General features: G+C 41.7%; 1 protein-coding gene across 1 annotated transcript in view; it reads right to left on the bottom strand.

The window, feature by feature from the left end:
• Positions 1-292: 292 nt before the first annotated feature.
• Positions 293-21204, bottom strand: part of LOC124589910 — a 39870-nt gene continuing 18958 nt past the window's right edge. Inside the window, exons 2-3 of the mRNA XM_047131607.1 lie at positions 7411-8293; positions 293-1408 (exon numbers count right to left, since the gene is read on the bottom strand). Of these exons, the coding sequence (XP_046987563.1) occupies positions 1013-1408; positions 7411-8274 (1260 nt within the window). The 5' untranslated portion in view covers positions 8275-8293 and the 3' untranslated portion in view covers positions 293-1012. The remainder of the gene's footprint in view (positions 1409-7410; positions 8294-21204) is intronic.

The following is a 21204-nucleotide window of genomic DNA, read 5'->3' as shown; positions in this document are numbered from 1 at the left end:
CTCACCACTTGGAGCGCTAGTCTCGCTCCAGCTGGAAAGCGGTAGCAACTTCCGCACTAAAGAGCGTCGTGACTGTATGTATTAGATTGTGGTACAATTACTGCTGTTATTGGGTCTTCCTGTAAATAAGATCAGGACGGATGTAAATGACAATTTAATAATTTCTAGTTTACTTCTATATATGTAGGTACAATTTTTTTCTGTTGTGTGAACAATGGCAATGTAGTAGCTAAAGAACACAGAAATACGTTTTCATTTATTTAATACACGTTTTAATAACAACGATCAAATTCTTTTTATACTAATAGTGTTTAATAATGTTGCCTACAAACTTTTTAAAATAATATTAGTAGCATGAAAAGATATATATAGTTTTCCACATTGGACTTTTAAAAAATATGTTAACATTCTTTGATATAGCTGTTTCAGTAGAAATATTTTTACTGTTGACATTCTTTGATATAGCTTTTACAATAATAACTTGTTTTGGTCGGTGAATGATGCAACCAGTCACAATAACTTTTAAATGTTTTATTTTAGTGCCATAACCGGTTTCGGGATACCATGTCCATCTAATATTTTTAGTTAACCAGTTGTTTTAACTGACAGCATGTCGTCTGCTCACATATTGCACAAAAATATTTCAGTATTTGATGCCACTTCATAAGTCGTTTCAGTAATGAAAATACGCTAAAATGCTTGCGTTTATTTATATATGAAGCAAAATAGTGGTGTTTGCTTACGTAAATTCCAGCACATGGCGATTTGTTTTGTTGTAGTCCACGTTGTTTTCCAGGTCGATGTAAATGTTGTTGAATTCCGCACAGCACGCTTATTGTAAATAAAGTATAGCAGTAGTCTCACTCTTTAAATACAAAACCTCGAGAAGCAAATACTGATTAATCATGTAATAGCATAGGTATGCTGCTGCAAGGCTAATAGTTTCAGGGAGATGAAAGGATGTCTAAAGTTACCATTAAAAAGTTGTTAAATAATGTCAATTGTAATAGGTTCATAAAATTCCTTTACTTTCAAAAAATGGTGTCAGGTATTTCATGTAGGATAACGAATAAGGATTTCTGAAGATCTTTCCGAAAGCTTCTTCGGCGTGTCCTGGGTCAGTGAACAATTTCGTAAACTCTACACCGTACTTTTCAGTCGCCAGAGCAAAGCTGCTCATGATGCTGAAGAGAAATCCTACGACTAGACAGCGGTCCATTTCCCGCTTCAGCTCCTCTAGAGTGAAGACCTCAGCTTCCTCCTGCATGCCCAGGCGCCGTAGAATGTCCACCAGCGTGTTGTGGTACTCGCACAAAAGGTCATCCATGTGGTGGCGATGGACCTCCTCACTAGCGCTTGCGTACAGGAAGTACTGCAGGTCCGAGGCTGGGCTGGTCACGTATGATACCTGCAAACATCACCATAACACTAGTTTAGAGTAAAGATGTCATACTATTCATCACAAACTCACACTATTGGATGTACTAGCTATTCGCAGACAATTCTATTATGATAAATGACGAAATAGGGAAGAAATCTTCTAGTAAGTTGAGTCCATTTACAGTTACAGTAGAGAGCAGGAAACCTCTTGTTTTAGTTATTTCGTTTGTTAGCCGTTTATATGAATCAAAAATGATTAGGACAACTAATCTTAGTGAGATGGAACGAGTCATTTTATACTCTTATTACTAATTCGTACATAAGTATGGCTACATACTGACCATTTACAAACTGTTTTTTCTTTAATACAGATGTGAATTAGTAATTTCTAACACACCACCTTTCACATATTAAATAAACAGAAATTCTTCTGTGGAATACAAAATGTCAAAGGCAAACTTTTTCAGTTTGTTTTCAGATTGAACTTCGCTTTCTCGCAGACGTTTTATATCGTGGGTAAGGGAACAAAAATTTTGGTGATAGAATTGTGCACCACTTTTTGTGAAAAGACAATCTAAATGTGGAATAATGAATGTCATTTTCTCTTCCAATATTGTAATTATATACACCATTGTTCTTATTGTACTTTAATGGGTTGCTTACGAGAAATGTAATGAGGGAGTAGAAATACAGTGATGCACTAGTCAAAATACCTAACCCCAGGTATCTGCAGTATAATCATGGGTGAGTATCACATGCTGTTCTTACAGCACTTTCGTGACCAATGAAAACTTTCTTTCCAAAAGTAAAGCTATCCCATAACATTATTCCACATGACAGTATTGAATCGGAATATGCAGAGTATGTCAACGATTTGTCTTCCCCCAAGGTTTCCAGTGATTCTAATTGCCAATGTGTAAGAACTGAGTTCTTTTAGGAGTTCTAAATTTTTGTTCAACTTCAGTTCTCATCAACATTGCTACATAAAAACTTCGAAGTTTACAGCACACTTATTATTTCCTCGACATCTGTTTTATTTATCAACTGGTACAGTACCTCTAAAAGTGAATATGTTGCCTTCTGGAAATTGATAGTGAGACCATTTGCATTTCAATAATGTTTTCAAAAATAGTATTTATCATTTCTTCTGTTGCTCTGTTTATTATCAGAATGAACAAAATGCTAGTGTGTTTAGCATGAAGAATGAGTAATGGAATATTAGATGGATGGTCATTATATATATGTATGTTCGATGAATGATATTAATCAAACGAAAGACAAACATAATACCTCAGTTCGTCTTCAAAGTGATGTCCACTGGCCACAATTCTCTTTACGACAATGTTTATATAGTTGCTGCAAACTGTCACAGAAAGCTTCTTTTGAAATTATTGAGCAATGTCAATCAAAATATGATGCGGACAGCTTTACAAAAATGTTCAAATGTGTGTGAAATCTTATGGGACTTAACTGCTAAGGGCAGCAGTCCCTGAGCTTGCACACTACTTAACCTAAATTATCCTAAGGACAAACACACACACCCATGCCCGAGGGAGGACTCGAACCTTCGCCGGGACCACGCGAACAGTCAATGACTGCAGTGCCTAAGACCGCTCGGCTAATCCCGCGCGGCGACAGCTTTACACAGCGACTGTTTTCAGTTAGCCAAAGCTTTGTGAGTTGTGGCGTCCACACTGTCTTTGCCAGTTCCTGGGTTATCCGATTCTGTGCCAATATATATAATTTGAGAAACAACAGTAGACCTAGCACTGAGCTTCATGAATTCGTGAATCCACATAAGTGATTTCTCTCCACCAGAAGAATCTTCCACGGCTTTATTCGCCGCTCAGGATTAGCCGAGCGGTCTCGGGCGCTGCAGTCGTGGACTGTGCGGCTGATCCCGGCGGAGGTTCGAGTCCTCCCTCGGGCATGGGTGTGTGTGTTTGTCCTTAGGATAATTTAAGTTAAGTAGGGTGTAAGTTTAGGGACTGATGACCTTAGCAGTTAAGTCCCATAAGATTTCACACACATTTGAACATTTTTTTCTTTTTGAACGGCTTTATTCGTTGAGTTATTGAGGACAATTTTCGGCATTCTTTTGTTTAATAAGGCATTATCCATTGGTTGACTATACCATTAATTTATCTAGAAGGATAAAGTTACTCAAACAGCCAGACGCATTAGATAGATCACAAAAAAGGGCAGTCACTGTCATTTTGATATTTTATGCTTGTAAAATTTGGTGATGAATGTATAAATAGCATTCTTAGTCAAAAAAAACTTATGAAATGAAAACTGTGATGTACAAAGGATGCTATTGCTGCTCAGGTAAGATACTATTTTCGAGTACATTACTTTCTCAAATACTGTGGGAAATTATGTCAATAGTGAAACTGGTAGGTAGCTATTGACATGTTTCCTATCACCTATCTTATAGAGATGTGGTGATGCGTGAACATTGTGTTCTGTTAAAAATCATTGAAAACTAGATCGAGAGGCGAGAGATATTCGCGTAAGTCTGCAGAAAAAATGGTTCAAATGGCTCTGAGCACTATGGGACTTAACAACTGAGGTCATCAGTCCCCTAGAACTTAGAACTACTTAAACCTAACTAAACTAAGGACATCACACACATCCACGCCCGAGGCAGGATTCGAACCTGCGACCGTAGCGGTCGCGCGGTTACAGACTGACGCGCCTAGAACCGCTCGGCCACACCGGCCGGCTGTGCAGAACAGAGGTAGTGAGGAGAAAGTGTGTTTGCTACTGGTCCAACCCTTCGGGAACGGAACTGAAATAGATGGTGATGCACAACGAGTGAGGCAGCTCTCGGAACTTATTGTCGATCATCGACGAACATAACAGCAGACAAAATCGGCAAAGTGTGGCTAAGGCTGGCACAGAATCGAATAACCGAGAAATTAGTAAGGACGCCATCATTCACAAAGTTTCGGATAATTGTTTTCCATTCGAAATAGATCACTGATGAAATCCGCAATGCACACTTGTCCGCATCACATTTTGATTGACATTGATCTCTAACTGAAAAAGAAACTTTCCCCGACTTTTTCCAGCCACTGTATAAATGTTGCCAAAAAGTGAAATGTGGCCAGTAGACATTGCTTTCAAGGCGAATAAAGGTATTCTATTTGTGTTTCATTTGACTAATATCATTCACTAAACTTGTAACTCAGTCTTGGCGGTATTCTCAGTGGTATATCTTCAATTCATTACGAGCAAGTGCCTTGTTGAAACTTCCTGGCAGATTAAAACTGTGCGCCCGACCGAGGCTCGAACTCGGGACCTTTGCCTTTCGCGGGCAAGTGCTCTACCATCTGAGTTACTGAAGCACGACTCACGCCCGGTACTCACAGCTTTACTTCTGCCAATATCTCGTCTCCTACCTTCCAAACTTTACACAAGCTCTCCTGCGAACCTTGCAGAACTAGCACACCTGAAAGAAAGGATACTGCGGAGACATGGCTTAGCCACAGCCTGGGGGATGTTTCCAGAATGAGATTTTCACTCTGCAGCGGAGTGGGCGCTGATATGAAACACCCTGGCAGATTAAATCTGTGCGCCCGACCGAGACTCGAACTCGGGACCTTTGCCTTTCGCGGGCAAGTGCTCTACCATCTGAGATACCGAAGCACGACTCAGGCCAGGAAGTTTCATATCACCGCACACTCCGCTGCAGAGTGAAAATCTCATTCTGGAAGTGCCTTATTAATGTGGCGAGGTGTCAGTAGCAGTCCAGTGTTAAGGCCAACAATGCAGCGTGCAGTGTGGCTGCAGACGTCGATGCAGAGGTGTAGAACGTTTAGACTTTAGAGTTATACTGTGTGCTTTTTCCGAGAGTCCCATCGCAATGTTTCTTACTACTCCTGCACTTTATTACGAACAATATTTGCGTATTCTAGGCACCTCAACTCGATGCAGTGATGATGTGGTATGATGGTTTGGGGGCTTAACAGTCAGATCTAAAATCTAAAACTCTGATAAAAAAGATAAATTAAGTGGCATGATCTAAAACATCATGACAAGAATATGTGGCTGGACGGAGTTTGGTCTAATACAGCATGAGACACCCAATATGACCAGCTAAAAATTCTAGTCTAAAACGTTAGACTGAAGGCTAGACACTATACAAAATTTTTAAAGCAGATGGCAGGTGTCCACTTAAATTTGCTTTACAACACTTAAAAGTTGCCGTACAATGATCTGTACGCCACAGCCTTCACAGAATGAGGAACTCTGTCGCCGGAGTGTGCAGTCCTACATTAACGATAATGACGTATGCAGAGGTTGGTCAGAGTGACTTCATCCTATTGGAGTGACTGGTATGTGGTAAGTCATAGAAGAATCGTTTGCTTCACTGACCACTGCTTCTTATCCCTTGTTGCTAGCAACCAATCCAGCGATAATCGCACATTCGACAGCGAGATGAAAGTCTGCCTTTGATTCCCTGTAGATCTTGGGTTTTTGGTCAGCTTGATCATTTCCACAGATTCCTCATGCTTTAGTATTAAGCGGAATGATACGTACTCCCATCGGTCTTGAAAAGCATTAGTTTGTCCTGCAATGTTTGAGTCATTTTCTTTGTAGGCAACATTTACTGCAGTAATGTGGGACACTAAAGGAAGAAGAACAGATAAGAATTGTTTTCTGTCGATGATGTCTCATCTACTCCACTGTCTCTAAGATTGATGCACTAAGTAAACTGTACTGATTGAAAAAGCGAATCCTGAAGATATGATCCGAGAAAATGGCAGAACAGCTAAAGGCTAAAGGAATCCCCTTGATTCGAACCATAAGTCTATGACATCTGAAACTTAAAACAATGGCTTAATGAACGTTCTTGAAAATAGCTTCAGAAAATGAGTAAGTCAATAAACTCTTGGTCCACCTCTTGCCCAGTGTCAACACAGTTCATGGTTTCATGCCATCGTACTAAGGACGTCCACTGCAATACGAAACGAGATGCCCAGCCACTACGACAAGCGATGGATATGAAGGTGTTTTCCGTGATTCATCTGTATCTACACATACTGCAAACCATTGTGAAGTGCATGGCACAGAGTACTTACCCTGGTATAAAATATCGCAGAATATGTTTCAAGGATGAAGAACTTTTGGAATGTACGCCCTGAATTATTATGATTTGGTCACCATGAAGCAAAACACGTTACAAACTGATGTGTCATTAACTAGACAGTCCGTGAGCTAAAAATCAAACGAATAATTATTTGCAGCAGAACACAATTTTATTTTTGGTAATACGATAGTATGCATGGTGAGGCAGCTAGGACATACCATTCCGAATACGTTCAGAACGAGTAAATACATTGATATGCAGGTTTCGCTAAGTTGAAGCTGGCAGTTTAGCGAATTTTCTGCCGAACGTAAGTAAATTTAGCTGCCTTAGGCACACTGACATTCTTTTCATTACACACGTTTTCTGTGGCTTTGGAAAAGCCTCAGTAGAGGATGTTGGAAACATAGTGCATGGAACTTGAGATTAACAAGATAACAGCGCGGCAAACTACTGCCTCGTCTTCAAGAGAAGGGGTTCCACGAACGTATGTCCTATTATCCAGATTTAAGCAAACGCGTATCCCATGCACGGTTCGTGTGTTCATTTTTGTGGCTTTCAAATCAAGTTTTCATAATGTTGACTCTGAGCACTGGTAAATGGCATAAAGCGATTCTAGGGAGTCTTAACTGCACACTGTACTTCATCTTGACTTGGCTCATGCCCCTGTTTCATGAGTTTCCAGATCCTTGGGAGACATAGCTGTTGCCTGTTGCCTTGTAATCCTCTTAATTAGTTTATTCCACAGATAAAAGTGCAGAACTATTAATGCTGGAGGGCGTGCAGGCCATTTTCTGTTTGACGACCGACCACTCCAACTATCGGTCTAAATAATCTACATTATTGTAGACATGGCAGATCAACTCACATAATTACTGGTAAAACAATTAAGCTCCATGTGGACAGAACGTATTACAAAAAGTGTGAGGCATTCTTACCTGAAAGTCAACAATTCTGACATCTGAAAGTTCACCGTCCACATACTTAAACAGAAAGTTGTTCTTCCAGCAGTCACCATGGCCCAGCACAGGTAACCTGGTCTCCTCCTTCATTCGTTCAAGTACTTCGAAGATACTGTTAGCAGATCGGTCTATAAATCCCCGGCATTTTTCAGAATATTTTTCATACCCTGGACACTTATTCAGTTCATCTGCCAGTGCGGACATGATCTTAGACCCTATTGCTCTGAAATAGTCCTGAGTACGCTTGTCTGTGAACATAGTCTCATTGAACACGCTCTTGTAATGGGGCTGTTTGTCGAGTAGAAAGGCCGAGGCGGCATGCAATCTGGCGTACGCTCGCAGGACCGCCTTGCAGTGTTGGTAGTTCAGAAGACTTTGCCCCTCAGCCATCCTGAAGCCACCCTCTGACAGGTCCTCCAGCACAAGGAAGAGTGCCGGCTGCTCACCCCCGTCGTAGCATCGAGCTGTCAGCGGCCGGAAGTCCTCACCCTCCAACGATGCCAGCATTTTCTGGATCTGTGGCATCACCTCACGCAGCATCTGTGTCTCAGTTCTGAACACCTGGTAATTTTTATTGAAGTCCTTCATTGGCCCAAAGTCAAGAGCAGTTTTCACTAGCAGTGATTCCTTTTTAGCCTCTTGTTCATTATCTTTGCCCTTCAGAATAGCAGTCACTCTGAACAACAAACTTGTAATGCCAGCTCCTGGTGGACAAGCGTATTGTACTTTAATTGAATCTACAGAAGCTTGATTTCCAACTTTATTTATCAGTACAGATTCTATGAACTCCTGATTGATCCAAGATGGAGGCGGTGGTCGAGTTTCGTTGAACGATTCCATGCTGTTGTGTACTCTTCACCTGAAAACGTAAAAAAAGATTCCATCGTAGTAATCAACTTGCTGAGTGTTAGCTTTATTACATTTAATATCAGGTTATTTATAAACAGGATGAGGCACATAACATTTTCCCTTGAATATTTGATAATGAGGTATCAAAACTTGTTTTGTCATTAACACATGATGTCCAAAGTTAACTGGATCCAAAAGCCATTCCTCTCATTTGAGATAGAAGGTTTGGTACTTTAAAATTGGAAACTGAAATTACTATCCTCCAATGGAATGCATCATGGGTGAGCTCTAACAGAGTAAATTTGCTCTATGCAGTTTACATCACTCATGCATTGATTTCGGCTAGACACAGTTGAAGCCTAACTTTCTAGTTCACTTGTCCGAATATAACAATCTCGGAAGTAGAGGACAGGATTGGCAGATTGGCAACGCCGTGAAGTTTTATCACACAAATAACTGACCACACTGCGTATGTGGGGATGTGTAACCATTTGTCTGAATGGGAGGACATTATTTTCCTTATGTAAACAAGCCATCCAGTTCCCGTTTCTTAATTTAGCGGCCCTTCCGTAAACAAACTATCCACTTCACCACATGTTGTGTTTATTTAAGCAATAATTAATTGCCAATAACTGTCATGATAATTACTATAATTTATGAGCAATATGGCGGCCTACTCCGTGAATTAGCCTTTTACACTGATGAGCCAGGACATTATGACCACCTGTTTAATTGCTTGTTTCCCCGTCTTCGGAACGAAATACATCACTGATTTTGCTTATCAGGGACCGAACAGTTTGTAGGTAGTTTTGTGGAGGTATGTGCATTAGATATCTACGCATAAGTCATATAATTCGAGTAAATAACAGGCAGCTCATATGGGTACGTGGTGATGGCGCCCGATAGTGCTCCGGGTGGGTTCCGTAGTATTTACATCAGGCGAATTTGATCGCCTAAACATCAACGTGAGTTCACTATAATGCTCCTCAAACCATTGAACCATGGTTCTGGGTGAAAGGCCTGGACAAGTATTCAGCTGAAATATGACATTGCCATCAGGGAAGACATCAAGCATGAATGGATGCAGGTGGTTTGCAGCTGTCAGCGTGTCTTCTATTAGCGCCACAGGTCCCACACAGACGCAGGATAGTGTCTCTCATAGTACAATACTGCCTCCACCAGCCTGTGCCCGTGGCACGCTGCATGTTTCGAGCCGCTGTTCACCTCGTTGACGGCGTTTGTGGAGACGACCATCGACCTAGTGTAGCAAAAATATAATTAACCCAGAGCGCCGACACGTTTCTGTTGATCAAAGGTCGATACCTGACGGTCCCATGTCCACTGCGATCGTAAATGACGATGTCGTTGGGTCAACGTTTGAACACGTAGGAGTGGTCTGCTGCTGAGCTTCATGTTCAACAATGTATGATGAAAGGCGAGCACCAAAACACTTGTGTATGCGTGAGGACTGTATTCTTTCGGCAGAGATGTCAGAGATCAACAACTTTACAAAGCAGACGAGATTCCGAACCCCATGTTCTGTAACGAGTCACACCTAGTGGTGGGTTTTACTGTCCTACCTCTTTCCATAGATGGTCACGACAGTAGCATGCTAACGTTCGACTAGCAACGTCACATTGTAGAAGAAAGAGTGTATTTTTTTAGTGCACTGAAGTGTTAAGCTCCGTATTTACAGATGTGTTCTTTTTTATAGAGGAAATCAGATACGGGTATGGGGGTGTATTATCGTACGGGAAACTGAAGATGCTTCAAGGTGGTGCGGTTGCTTGTACGAAGTACAGGCTAAGAGCGCCTCTCTTTGGGTGCCTGGATGACGCTAAGGAGTGGTGGGGATGGACTTAGTAGCAGACAACCGATAGCAGCACGGTGGTGGTGGTGTGGCAGATAAGTCGTTATTTTTTGAGTCATCAATTACTGTCATTAAAAAGAGAGTTATCACTTTATGCTAAATGCATTTGAACACCTGGGTAGACATAAAGCCAAGTCTCAGACATGGCCGCTATATTTCCCAAAAATTGTGTTAGATATCATGACAGTTATTGTCCATTAATTATGTCCTAAATAAACAAAACATGCAGGGAAATGGCCAGTTTGTGCGCATGAGGACCATTGAATTAGGCTGGCGCTTCTGGCTGGCATGTTTCCATAAGAGAACAATGAGAGAAAATGCCCTTCCCCATTCAGGTAGAATGGGTATACACCCCTAAATAACTCTCTCTTGGCCTTTTGATTTACAAAATACTTGCCACATATAATTTGTATAGTACCACCATATGTCAAAAGGCATAGCCATTGCATAGCTGGGAGTCAGTTAATAATGGATACACACTAATTTTTCTTATTGCATGCACATACACCGACAGAACTACGGCGACACAGCATAAAAAGTACAAAGAATGTTTGTACAAGCTACTTTTTTTTAAATTTCTGTGGTTATGATAAGCCTTATGTAAGTACACACGAATTTCTTTGCCTACATCTGGTAGTGGTAACACACCATACATGCTCCACACAGCTTCACAACACATATCAATGTTTTTAGTGACTACATCCTTGGAAATGTTGTCATTAGTCAGCTCTGAAAGAGCATACCAAATATTTCCCCAGAAAAACTGTAAAGATAATCTCGCCAACTAACATGGTCATTGACTGCCCACAGCATTGCTGGACTTGCGCGCACCAAGTTTCCGAATGTCACTTCCTATCCTTATCACTGGTAATTTTAATAATTTGCGGGTAGTCACTGACACATGCTGAGTGACTACCCAGTAACACAGGGGGTGCAGTTTAATCATCCGACAGAGAAGTGCCACCACTCATATGACGAAAGCATAACATTCTTGGCACTAACCTGAGGATTTTGAAACACTATTAGAGCAATAAATTCGCGTCCTGGCGGCATGCGCAAAATAATACATTAGCCACCGCTCAAATTTAGACGGTACATAACAGTGAATGAAAACACCTTAACGTTTGCATTAAGCCACTGTAGCCACACATATTGTGATGAAGATCTAGGTGGTGGTGGTCACTCACGATAGTACAAGAATATTTCCTTTATATTGTCTGGTGATATTCCACCGGAGGACCAATCCTGATGCTATGTCGTGGACTAAGAGCTGGACAAAACACGCGACGGGAACCTAAAGTCCATCAAATCAGGTAAGGGCAGTGGAAAACGAATGGCTCCCATAAATCAGGCTGTTCAACTGCATTATCAGTTGGAGCCCGCTGCAGTACAGGAGAGAGAAAAATTTTACTGTAAATAGCAAATAATAACAACAACAATGAAAAAGAGAAGGAGGAATTAACGTAACAATTATTTTCTTTCTACTCTTCTCATTGGTGGTGGATGATCTTTGTTGCTTCATGGTGATGGCAGTGTTGCTCGAACAAGGTATAGATTAAGAACGCCTGTCTTGGGATGCTGGAGTGATGCTAAGGTGTGGTGGGAGTAGTGATGGCGTTGGTGGTGGCGGTGGCGGCGGGGTGGAACGACCATTAGGAGCACAGTTGGGCAGTGGGAGCCGGAAGAAGTCATTCTTTGAGTCATAAATTACCATAATTAAAATGACAGTTATCACTTTACACTAACAGCTTTGAACACTTAGTAGACAACTGATAAACCAAAACATCATGACCACTGCACACCGTGACTTTGAGTGCCGCCTGTTGTCGTTGCGGGCGTGTGAAGCGGTAACAAAAGAATTATGTAAACGGAGCAAACACCCTATCGAAGGTATGGGCTGCAAATGGGGGAATCCATCGAGATAAGCGACTTTGATAAAAGGTAGGTTATTATCATGCAGAGCCTGTGAACGAGTATTTCGAAACCAGTGAAGATTGTAGAGTGGTTTGGAATTGGTTTATTACGCATTGGCAGTAACATGATAGACTATGGCATATATTTTCTTTCACGTTTATGGTGAGCCTTAGTATAGCAATTTTTTTTCCACTAGCACATTTTAATCCTATGTACTTAACCGTTACAGAGACACACCTTGTGCTTGTAAATGTTTCCTTTTTTGGCATCGTCTTACCATAATCTTGTTCAGGAGTAACAGATCTACATACTTCAGCAGCTTAGTACAGTCAGCTTGGTACGTATATAAGCAAACGGTAAACGTTCATGTAATGTTCATGTGGCTGACACCTTGGCAGACCATGTATCGTCGTTTTGCACCTGATGAATTTTCAAAGTTTGTACTAATCCATTTTTTAACAAGTCTTACCGTATTGAGAATAGGTAACGCTCTGCCTTTGTCAGCAAAAAGTATGATCATTATGGCATTCTGTACGTATTTCTAGTATCAAATTATCATTACTTTTAAGTACTTTGCTGCTTTGCTGGACGTGATTTCTTTTCCTCTATGGTGATTTGTGGTTGGATACCTAAATTCTTTTTCCCGGTGATCACATTTTTCCGCCATGTGATGATAGCCAACTTGTCAAGTATGACATATATTCGTTATTTTGGCCAAATTCTTCATGTTGGCCGTCCGGAATGGCCGACCGGTTCTAGGCGCTGCATTCTGGAACCACACGACCGCTGCGGTCGTAGGTTCGAATCCTGCCTCGGGCATGGATGTGTGTGCTGTCCTTAGGTTAGTTAGGTCTGCGTAGTTCTAAGTTCTAGGGAACTGATGACCTCAGAAGTTAAGTCCCATAGTTCTCAGAGCCATTTTTTTCTTCATGTTGCTATGTTGACTGACGCACGATGAATGACTTTAAATTGTCTCTTTCCACAGGTCCAACAGTGCTAGTGCACTATACAAACTTTCCTTCTTCTCCTCACGTCCTATTTGTTCCCATAATTAGTGGAACTTCTGTTTTTCCATTTTGTGTTTATTCTGCAGAGATAGTTAGCCAAGACCTTAGTATAAATATTTTTATGATAACATAGAGACGTTCTTGCAATCATATGGAAAGTGTCTTGTCATAAAGCAACTATGTTTGCACACTTCTCTGAATATATACCACAATTTTTTCTTTTCACAGAACTGTGTTACTCATTACCGAATGTGGCATACTTTGCTCTTGATATATATATATCCTGCCCGAGGCAGGATTCGAACCGGTCGGCCATTCCGGACGGCCAACATGAAGAATTTGCCCAAAATAATGAATATATGGATATATATGTGGCATACTTTGCTCTTGATATATATATTCATATGCCACCACTATAACTTTGTATGCAATTCTTGTCACACAGCAACTAAGTTTGCATATCACTCTGATATGTGGACTTTGTAAATACTTTTGAAAAACTGATTATTTGCTAAGTTTTAAGGCACTTCGCCAGTGTTAAGATGCACCGTATTCTGTTTGCTTCGTTTTTTTGCTCTTTAGGTTAATATGTTTCTCATTTTGTTTTTCGATGTAACATGTATGCTAGTTCACCATTGTATTTCATTGCATGGACATACCCTCTTGTTTTATATGTATCATTTGTACTTCATTGGCACTCTACACACATACTGAAATATTTTCATTGGGAGCTGTTGTTAGCTCTCGTATTTTATTTGATGAGAGACTGTAGAGTCTTATACCCTGGCTTGTGATTAGCTTGTACAGCACTTAAGATTATACGTACTGTAGATGCCTCGTAGAGACATGTTTGTAATGAGTGGTTAGGTTGTTGTTAGCGTGGATGGACTATTTTTTAGCATATTCTGTGCTTGCTGACTCCTCATTACTGCCAAAACCAAATTTTTCTGATGTCGGTGCCCGTGGAACTGCAGGATTGTCTTGCACTGGTCAGTTACACCAAATATTTGTGACAGTGACGGTGGGTCTGCAAGACTGTCTCACTGTGCTTTTCAAATAATATTTATATTATCATTGTCTGTGGGACTGTAAGATTTTCCTTCAATGTGTCATCTAGTTTCCCTACACACTTATGGTTGGCAGTTAAATTGCAAGTTTTACTCTCTGAGGGCACTTTTTGTGGCAGTCATATATGTATTCTATCGGCTCTCTGTAATAATAGTCTACACATTTAATGCAGTTTGCACTACTGTGTGTGTACCCTAATATTTAGCAAATACTATACTTGTAACAATATATTTATGTACAGCAATGACTTGTATCTATTTTCAGTTACGCAACTATTTATGTCCAGCAATAATTTTTATTTATTTTCTGTCATGTATAGTTTTATTAATACATGTCATGTTTCAAATGTAAAATCTCAATTTATCTGTTTGTTCAGTCGACATTATCATGTCAAGATTGTAACGGAAACTGATTTGTGAAGGAGGAAGTCTAATGGAATGTCAGAGTTAAATATTATAATGATGTTACTTCTTTTTCACTATTGCTGCGTCATCGGACAAAGTTGGTTATTGTCCTGAGAGTTACTAGATTTGGGAGATCGGAAAGTGTATTGTTTGGATGTTAAGACGTTCATTAAATTTAAAAATCAGCCTTAAGCACTTTTTCACAGTATACAAAAAAACTTAGTGTTGCCATTTATGCATGTATTTCATTTTTTTTTTTTACCAACCTTTCTCTTACTTTTTTTAATGGATCATGGAACCAAGTGTTCGAAAAATTAGATTTGTAACTAACAGAGACCTCATTACATCTCTCGAGTGCCTCTGTGTAGATACAGTAATTAACAGCTTTAGCATGGTGGCGCGCAAGACAGAGCAGTACTGCAACGCGTTATCATGATTTGCGCAGAATAGAGGTAAGGGCAAAATACTTTTTTTTTTTTTCATTTACTCAATCAGGGCTAACTTATGTCATTCCGAGACAGTTTTTGTGATCAGTTTTGCATTACCAATTATTGTAGGTTTCATGTCAAAGTTCATTACTCAGGCAGTTTGCTAATTTTTACAGAATGGAAGACTTCCCTTTTCATTACGATAATTAATTACTAATACAGTGCAGCTTTGCCTTCACATTACGACAGTACAAGTTTCATTACGACAGTTCATTCATTATTACAGCTCAGCGCTTAGAATCAGAAACAGTACTTAAGGCAAATTTTTAATTATTCTGAGGATAACTTTCACTCATATTTTTTATTATTTTAAAGATAACTTTCACCCCCACCTAAATAAGTAAAACTAAGCACAGTTTTCATTTTTGACGACGTTGCAGAGGAGAGGTAGGCTGAAATACGTAAATACTCCTCATAATAGTAATTTGAATTAGGACAGATGTTCCCACTTTGCGCTGCAGGATTTCCTATGTAGTATTAGTATCATAACTTGCCATTAGGTGCCGGCGGTACTGATATGGAGACGCAGTGTTGAAACACAGGCACCGGTGTGCAATACAGTTGCAGACATACAGCGTTGTCCGGGCCTAGATGAGAAGGACTCTACTCGTAAAGCTGTTTTATCAAAACAAAAGCAGTAGTTTTGCTGCTATTCGCAAATATCGAGGCATTAAAGGAGTACACTGATGCGACAAAATTCATGGGATAGCGATATGTACACACATAGTTGACGGTAGCATAGCGTCGCAAGGTACAAAAGGGCAGTACGATGGCGCTGCTGCCATTTGTACTTGGGCAATTCTTGTGAAACGCTCTTCGACGTATTAAGTACTTACAACGGAAATTACCAGACTTTGAACGCGTTGGAGCTAGCCGCTTGGGAAATTCCATTTCGGAAATCATTGAAGAACTCAATATTCCCAGAGCCACAATGTCAAGAGTGTGCCGAAAGTACCAATTTTATGTAGTTACATGTATTCAAATTGGGTAAGTGGTCAGCTATCAGTAACCATCATGGTTTGGCGAAAAATTAAGTGTCTCTCTGAATGGCCACTTTACTGCCTTTTCACCCCCCCCCCCCCCCCACCAAATTCCTAATTATAAAGTGTCAGTATTGGCTCTTGTGAAAAAAAGTTTGACAACCACTGTACTGAAAGGTACTAGCGAATGATTTGGCCACCCAGATCGCCTGATATGAATCCCATCGAAGACTTAAAAAGCATAATTGAGTGGTGAGTTCGTGCACAAAATTCTGCACTGGCAACACTTTTACCATTGTAGATATCTATAGAGGCAGCATGGCTCAGTGTTCCTGCACTGGACTTCCAACGACATCTGAGTCCACGCCACGTCGAGTTTCTGCACTACGAGAGGCAAAAGGAGGTCCTGAGCGATGTTAGGAGATATCCCACGACAGTGGTCATCTCAGAGTCTGGAGAGGTCCTCTTCCCGCGCTGGGGTTGAAGAACATGGTCCGGAACTTCGAATTAACTGGTGATTTGGGAACTGCTACTAGGACAGATTGACGGTCAAATGCGCCATAAATTGTTGAAGTAGTTACAGTTACCATGGTTCAGAGTGCAGGGCGCAATGCGTGATCTGAGCTGTAGTGTACAAGTTGGGTCAAGATAGGAGGCTATTTCATAGTCCATTGTTGTTTCGGGTAGCAGCAGAGCAACAACTAGTGGGTTTCATGCTGTCATGGATACAGACGGTCGTCTTGTCACTGCGCAACGTTTGTAACCTGGAGCTTAAATAAGGTACGCACTTAACAAATGTCAACCTCTCAAGTGGAAATTATAATGTGTTTCTGTCAATAGTTTATTAGTTATTTCTCTTCCGCATTTTCTTAGAAATGTTTCCTCGAAGTTTTGCCCGACAATGAGTCGTTTGTCATGGGGCCGCTCTCAAGTAGCATGTGGCGTCGCAACTAGTGCGCGATCGCCCATTTGTCTATTAAAAGCTTTACTTCAGAATGAATGTGGTCTGCAATGTAAGCCGGTAGAGTATTATACGGTCAGTAACGGACGAGTTGTGTCCTGCAGACTGACATTACGACCATCTGTTGCAGCTGCGCGTGTGAAAGCAGTGGAGTAGCGCTGGCAGGCCACTTATATTATACGAAACTAAAAATATTAATAACTAATAAAGGCACGACCTGAGGAACGTCATATTTGATGTACATCCTTCTGTTGTGAAAACAAACAATATGTCAAAATCTGAGATCAAAAATAGTTGTATTTTGGAAGCTAGTAAAATTCCAAAAAAAAAAAAAAAAGTAATTTTCCGACAGTCAAGAATTTAAGCAAATACAGTGATGTAACAGTTCACCTTCAGTGACTATGTACGATGATCTGATAACACTTTCAGTGTTCATACATAAATTTGGAAAGTTTTTAGTTTCAGAAAACCTCTGTAACTTTTCTATGATAATAATTTCAAGAATTCTAAGTAAATATGTGTATTGTGTGTTAGGGTGCGTGTGAATGACAATGCGTGCGTGAGAGTATGTGGAACGTTCGGCATTATTAAAAATCATTCATGTAATTCTCTCCAGGAATTGGCAAGTGTTCCAACTCTATAACATGGGAACGAATTCACTAGTGGTTCCCCTACTAGTGAATGTCGGATGTCCAAGTATGTATGCTTATGTATAAGACAGCCAGAACATTCGCGACTACATAATAAATTTCCAGATGTAGAGTAAAGCTTATAGTTCATTTTGTTTTGTTTATTTAATTAGAGAGTTTTGTGTTACATAATTTGATGACGTCAATGAGCCTAGAGAAGTGGTTGGTGCTTGCTAGATTTTGGCGCGAGCCGCGTCCTAGAAGTGAGTCCTCATTGGTCGTAAGTGCTGACAGCCAATGAGAAGCGAGACGGTTGGCTGCCTAGCGAGGAGATATAGTTCTGTGCAGCGGGAGAGTGAGAAGAGAGTCGCGTGCTAGCTTTGATTGGAGGCTGTGGTGTCACCGCCAGACACCACACTTGCTAGGTGGTAGCTTAAATCGGCCGCGGTCCATTTAGTACATGTCGGACCCGCGTGTCGCCACTGTGTAATCGCAGACCTAGCGCCACCACCAAGGCAGGTCTCGTGATACGAGAGAGCACTCGCCCCAGTTGTACGAGAACCTAGCTACCGACCAGATGTACGAAGCCTTTCTCTCTCATTAGCCGAGAGACAGAATAGCCATCAGCTAAGTTAATGGCTACGAACTAGCAAGGCGCCATTAGCCATACAGTGATTGTACTTAAAGCCTCCTGTGTATCGTCAAGATCGATGTACCTCAATCAATGAGTAAAGTTAAGTATTAAACCTGCTCCGTACTTTTCTTCCTAACATTAATTACGTATCCTGTTCCAGTACTTCACGCCCGTCTGCGTTAGTCTAGCTTGCCTTTTCAGCCATCTCAACTTCACGGTGTCGGCCCAGCTACCGACACAACATTGGCGACGAGGGAAAAGAGTTCTTTCTGATTGCTTACATTTAATTGTGTCATGGCTTCGCCACATTCTCCAGATGTACTGTCCGAATTTTATCGCTTGCAGAATCAGCAGACGCAGGCGTTACTGGATGCCCTTGGACAGCTCGTCCAGGGTCAACGTTCCATTCAAACCGATGCGGCCGCCGCCGCTTCTTCGCTACCGCTGCCACTACACGCTGTTGCACCTCCCTTTCGACCATACGTGGCAGCCGATGAGACCTGGCACGAGTGGTCTCGCCAGTTCAACTTTCATCTAGCAGCCTACAGAATTCAAGGTAAAGAGCGGCAGCCGTTTTTGATTTCTTGTGTCGGTGTGTCCACATACCGTGTGATAGTGAAATTGTTTCCCCGACGCGACGTAGCAACTCTGTCCTACGAGGAAATTTTGTCTGCATTAGATGCCTATTTCAAAGAAACAGTTAATGTGGTTGCAAAACGGTATACGTTCTTTCGTACAAAACGTACGGCCGGTCAAACTAATAGGGAGTGGGTAGCAACATTGCAAGGACTTACTAGGGACTGTGCCTTTGAATGTGACTGTGGTCTTTCTTATTCAGATACAATGGTGCGTGATGCAATTGCACAGAACGTTTCTGATGTTCGCATACGGGAGCAAATTTTGAAACTAGTTAATCCCTCCCTTCAACAAGTGATAGACATATTGGATAGACAGGACACACTTGACTGTGCTCAGGAATCTTTTGAAACTTCGCCAGCCGTGTGTAACATTAACCGGCCCGCTGGACGCGCTGCGCGGCCCGGTAACCGGGCCTCGCGCACGTCCGCACAGCTGCCGCCGCGCGCTAAGCCACGTGTGTCGCGCCAGCCCACAAATGTAGTGAAATCGTGCCCGCGGTGTGCTACTAGACATTCGCGTGAACATTGCCCGTCACGCCAAGCTATTTGCTTTTTCTGCGATAAGAAAGGACATGTTCAAAGTGTTTGCCAGAAAAAGCTCAGATCGGACAATCACAATCATTCCAGGCCCTTTGCTTCGCGCCGGAATCGAACCAAGGACACTCAGGCTCGTGGACCTTCGCCTATGGACATTCATGTCGTTAATTCCGCTTCGTCCAGTGACACTTTCTCTAACAGTAACTGTGTTCGTCCCACAAAAACTGTGCGTCGACGTCGCCGGAAATCACGTCAATTAGCAAGTGATTCTGTATCAGTGTCTGTTCCCATTGCACAAAACAGTCGCTCTTGTCGTCAGCAGGACAATAAACTTTTTGTGGACTTAGACTTTGAAGGCAAAGTGATACCATTCCAGCTCGATACCGGAGCTGCAGTTTCATTGCTCAATCATGACACGTACAAACAACTGGGCAAACCTCCGTTGCGTTCCGCAAATGTTAAGCTAACTACATATTCCGGACAGACAATTCCTGTGTTAGGACAGTGCAGCCTTCTTGCAACATACAAGGGACAAACAAAACTTGTGTCATTTTACGTTCTTCGTTCTTCTTCTGCTGTGAACTTGTTTGGTCTAGATTTGTTTCAGTTGTTTAACATGTCTATTGTAAATCAGGTCCTATCAGTGAATCAGACTGTGCCTACAGACAGTGTTTCTCGGCTGTGTGACGAATTTGCAGACATTTTTGCACCGGGCTTAGGTTGCGCTAAAAACTATGAAGCACATTTAGAACTGAAGGTAAACGCGCAACCGAAATTTTTCAGGGCGCGCAATGTTCCCCACGCATTGCGTGATGAGGTCGCAAGAACGTTACACGATCTCGAATCACAGGGTGTAATTGAACGTGTGCAAGCTTCTCTCTGGGCCTCACCCTTAGTAATTTTGCCAAAACCTTCCGGAAAATTGAGACTTTGCGTGGACTTCAAGGCCACAGTGAATCCTCAGCTAGTGACTGCTACTTTTCCTTTGCCCCGCCCGGAAGATCTTTTTGCTAAACTGTGCCCGGGAAAATATTTTTCAAAGTTGGACCTAGCCGATGCGTACTTGCAAATACCGGTGGACGACGAATCCCAGCGCGTATTGGTGGTTAACACGCATCTTGGATTGTACCGCTTCAAAAGACTGCCATTCGGGTGTGCATCCGCCCCTGCCTTGTTTCAGCAATATTTACAAACTATTTGTGCGTCGGTCCCTACTGCAGCAAACTATCTGGACGATATAGTGATCTCCGGACAGACAGAAGAAGATCATCTTGCGAACTTACGAACATTATTTCAGGTCTTGCGGCAAAATGGTCTTCGCTTGAGGAAGGACAAATGTGTGTTTTTTGCTCGTGACTTACCTTACCTGGGACATGTCATTAATGCCCAAGGCATACATCCGAGTCCAGAGCACCTCCGTGCCATACAAGAATTGCCTTCCCCTCACAATGTGAAACAGCTACAGAGTGTGTTGGGTAAAATTAATTATTACAATAAATTTGTGCGCAATGCCTCTTCCATTTCAGCTCCGCTTCATCGCTTACGCCGTAAAGGTGTTCCGTTCGTCTGGACGACGGAATGTGAACGCGCCTTTCGCCAGTTGAAATCGGCGTTGCTTTCTAATACTTGCCTTACGCCATTCGATCCCCAGAAACCCCTTTTGTTGATGGTAGATGCATCGGATTTCGGGATCGGTGCTGTGCTTGCGCACAAAGTTGGCTCCCATGATCGCCCTATTGCCTTTGCGTCCAAATTGCTCTCGTCTGCGCAAAGAAATTATTCACAGATAGA

The sequence above is a fragment of the Schistocerca americana genome, chromosome 2, assembly GCF_021461395.2.
Source record: "Schistocerca americana isolate TAMUIC-IGC-003095 chromosome 2, iqSchAmer2.1, whole genome shotgun sequence".
Classification (NCBI taxonomy): Eukaryota; Metazoa; Arthropoda; class Insecta; order Orthoptera; family Acrididae; genus Schistocerca; species Schistocerca americana.
Note: the sequence above shows the minus strand (reverse complement) of the source record. Positions and strands in the feature narration are given on the sequence as shown.